Below are 3,902 nucleotides of genomic sequence, written 5' to 3'. Positions count from 1 at the left end.
TAGGCGCAGATCTGTTTGAATCGAAAGACTAAATTATGGATTCTATAACCCTAGACACTTAATGTCAAAAGAACAACTACATAGAAGCCTGTAGAAACATTCATACAGCTTGGGAAAAATGGGAGTGTAGCATTGCTTCAGAAAATTGGTGGTTCACATTGCTACCAGAGATGTTCACAGGCAGAACTTGTAGTTGGCAGATGACGGACACAGAAGCAGCTGCTCATCTATCATCACCTTTTTTAGAAGAGAGACCACACATGTACAACATGGCAGTTATTATCCTGGTCAGCAATCTAGCCAAAATATCTAATCTGGTTTACAGCTAGGAAATAACAGTTCACTAAGACAGAGTGAAGGCATGTTAAAAATCACACAGTAGGAGCAGGTCAAAGAAGTGAAGGAGATTATCATATTCATGGTACTCCAGAAATTAATCCTTGCAACTACATCAGCTATTACTGGAACCCCGCCCCCGAGATCGACATTTCCAAATATAATATACATCACAAACTAATAAAAACCATCATAATTTAAAGAGAAAGTTTCTTGCCACTTACAGACTCTTTAAACTTAAAACCAAACCATTATCTTTAATGTTGACATGCCTAGAAACAAGTCTGTAACAATACTAACTTTAAAGTAGTCTCTGCTGACTTTAGCTAACTAAAATAAACACATAAGGAAAAATAAACATGTAGAGGAAAACAAAATGTTCACAGTAGGATATGAGAGAATATTTTGGAAGCTATAAAAATATAGCTTCTATTCCAAATATAATTGACTACAAAGGCACGAAAGTAGCTCAAAACAAAGGATGAAATGAACAAAACCTTGTTAAAATAATCAAGGTTAGAGAAACAATGCTGACGTTATTGTGCAGTTATTCTCAGATTTCCAATTTTCTAGTCACCTTGGTTTAGCTTATTTGGCACCTCTCGGTCTCTCGTAAGATCTTGTTGGCACATTTATCTAGTCAAATCATTATTATTATTAGGCAACATTACTGAGCACCTGCTGGGTGCCTGTTAGGAGCCAAGAATATAAATCTTTGCTAGAGAGACTAGGAACGTGTAAGAAAAAGGGTAACCGACAACACAAGAATACATGCTAATTATTGGCATTGAACTGAACGTACCTGCATTATCTAACAGACTGAACCAGGGGACCTTCAGACCAGGCAGGTGGCTTCACACCCAACCCTCATCATTAATAATTTATAATGTGAGGATAGCAAATAAATTTTCAAATCAGTAAATATGAAAGAGTTCAGAAGATCAGATGACTAGAAAGGTTCAGTAAGGAGTTCACAGTTACCAGACTATTAAAAGAGCGCCTTTCAGAAAGGTTACGACTTACATATACAAATAACTAATTCTTGTTTTATGATTTAAAAGCAGTATTTTTACATTTTTCATAAATATGTAGGGACATTTGGGGCTGAGGTTTCACAAAAACATAGCTGGGAAGGAATCACCGCAGTGCACTCTTGAATAGATTGTCACTTTAGGACCTGAATCCTGAGAGATCTTCTGCAACAGGGCTAAACCCATTTTTCCTAAACTTTGTTTTGCACTACAAATGTTTTTTAACCTTTTACGATATGTCTTATTAACCGCGCTTTTTCTCCATTGATTAAAAAATTAATAAATGGCATATGGTTCATTAGGAAGATGGTGACAGAGATTTCCTGCTTCAGAAACGTTGGAAGCCGCTGGTTTAAAAGCATCCGGAACAGACGGCTGTACTCGGGTTCTCTCTCCGCGCTGTGTCATTTCAGTCGAAGAAAAAGACAGAATTACATGTGCGCCTTACAGACTCAGCCGGGTAGAAAACACTTGCTATTATTTCTTTCATTTTGAAGTGAGCTTTTACATAAACACACGAAACCATCTATTTAACAGTAAAACGTTTGGCAGTGAAAAGAAGTCCCGCGCGTTCGCGACTCTTCGCCTCCGCTAGAGCGTGACCGTCACGCCCTCTGCTACTTACAGAGGGATCGCGCCGGGGCATCATGGGAGTCGGCGGCGGCAGGGATTGTGGGAAATGTAGTTTGGAGACTCCGCCCTCCTCGCCATTCCTGTAATGGCTGCTTCCTGGAAGGTAATGTACGAACTCTCTCCAAAGGATACTTTGGTTGCACCAGTGTATTTGTAAAACAGGAGCAAATTTGGACCTTGCCAGGCCAAAGTAGGAATTCTTTTTCAAATCTTAATATCAAGTCCTGAAATGAAGTTATCTCTCTGTTCTGTTTCTTTTTACCTTTTCTTGTGTGGGTGAACTGACCAACTTTTAAGTCTGGTTCCTTGTTGGACAGACTTTTCTCTCCTCATTACCTATCCCTCTACCGTCCATATGGCCCCCACGCTCTGCACTGACTCTAGCTGCCTCTTTAAAATAGTAATAGTAATAATAATTAATTTTTAAATCCTTCTCTCCGCCCCCTCCCCACCCCCCATGCTAATAATAGGTCGTGTCACGTGGAACCTCTTAACCTCAGCATCCGGAGCTCCAGGAAGGGAAAATTTCAAGTCAGATAGAATTCTATATATACCATTTCTTTGGTAAGTCTTATTAATTCCCCACAACTTCGCAGAGTTATATGTTGTGTGACTTTTGCCAAATTTGTCTGCATTTCCTGGATGGGAGAGACCCTAAGAAAATGTATAATTTTTACCCACTAGGATATTTTAAGTTTCCAAGTTAGTGGCTCGTGCATTTTTTCTGTTTGTTCTTAATTGTGAACTCTTGTTCAATTTTTGTTTGGTTGATGCACAAGGTGTTGGCATTATTGTGGAAAATTCCTGGGTTTAGAGTGTTATCATGAGATAGGGAGATGAGCCTCAAATTACTGTCTTTAACGTTCCTCTGTTTTTCCACCTATAAGATGAGATGGATTGGAAATGATTCATAAAGTATCCAAAAGATTGGCTGGCCTGTTATTTGTCATGTGTTCATTTTGTCATTTGAAAAGGGAGGAATTTTTAATGGTTCCTTTTTGTTTCCATGTTTAATTTCTAGGAACCTTCAGCCCTCAAGATTCCAACATCATGACCTCAGTTTCAACACAGTTGTCCTTAGTCCTCATGTCACTGCTTTTGGTGCTGCCTGTTGTGGAAGCAGTAGAAGCTGGTGATGCAATCGCTCTTTTGTTAGGTGTGGTTCTCAGCATTACAGGCATTTGTGCCTGCTTGGGGGTATATGCACGAAAAAGAAATGGACAGATGTGACTTTGAAAGGCCTACTGAGTCAAACCTCACCCTGAAAACCTTTGTGCTATAGCGGCTAAACCTGAGCTTTGGTGTGTGAAAGGTTCCACACCAGTAAATGAGGGAGTTTCACATTTTTCATTGTTTCCATGAAATGGCAACAAACATACATTTATAAATTTACAAATAATGCACAGAAAAATGCAGCCTATAATTTGCTAGTTAGAAAGGTAGTCAAAGAAGTAAGATGGGTGAAATTTACATAAGTAATATTTCATAATCTTAGAATTCTCTCAAAGCATGTGAAATAGGAAGAAGGAAGTTCTTGCCCAGAATCTTAGGAAATCACCACTGTTCGGTTATGATCACTGCCTCCTGAATCGCTGAGGAGTCTTTTCTCCATTTTTTTATTAGATTTTTGTTTTGTTGTCTCCCAAGTTAATATTATATTTAGATATCAGAGAGTCAGCCAAAAAGGAAAACTTTTATCTCTGGGGAAAAAACATTTAGAAAAATGTATTCAGTGTATCTAATACTGAAATGCAGAAAAAAAAATTAATGTTAAAAAAAAAACTATAGACATTGACATGGAAAAGAGATTTAATGTTTTGAAAAAAACTTTATATTAACTGAGTAACATCCTCCTGATGAGAAGTACTATATTAAATATAAACCCATTATGTTATAAGTTAA

The 3,902-nt window shown here is 37.9% G+C and overlaps 1 protein-coding gene across 2 annotated transcripts; it reads left to right on the top strand.

Moving 5' to 3' along the window:
• Positions 1-1,976: 1,976 nt before the first annotated feature.
• On the top strand, positions 1,977-3,902 carry SMIM30 (small integral membrane protein 30). 2 transcript variants are annotated; one of them, XM_055283746.2, is made up of 3 exons: positions 1,977-2,103; positions 2,471-2,564; positions 3,022-3,902. In XM_055283746.2, exon 3 carries the CDS (start codon positions 3,051-3,053, stop codon positions 3,228-3,230), a length of 180 nt encoding a protein of 59 aa, XP_055139721.1. In that variant the 5' UTR covers positions 1,977-2,103; positions 2,471-2,564; positions 3,022-3,050; the 3' UTR covers positions 3,231-3,902. The 2 variants fall into 2 exon arrangements, with proteins under 2 accessions (XP_055139721.1, XP_063498202.1); XM_063642132.1 differs by lacking the exon at positions 1,977-2,103 and adding an exon at positions 2,134-2,190.

Source organism: Symphalangus syndactylus, chromosome 6 (assembly GCF_028878055.3).
Source record: "Symphalangus syndactylus isolate Jambi chromosome 6, NHGRI_mSymSyn1-v2.1_pri, whole genome shotgun sequence".
NCBI lineage: Eukaryota > Metazoa > Chordata > Mammalia > Primates > Hylobatidae > Symphalangus > Symphalangus syndactylus.
This window is presented reverse-complemented; position numbering and strand designations above follow the sequence as displayed.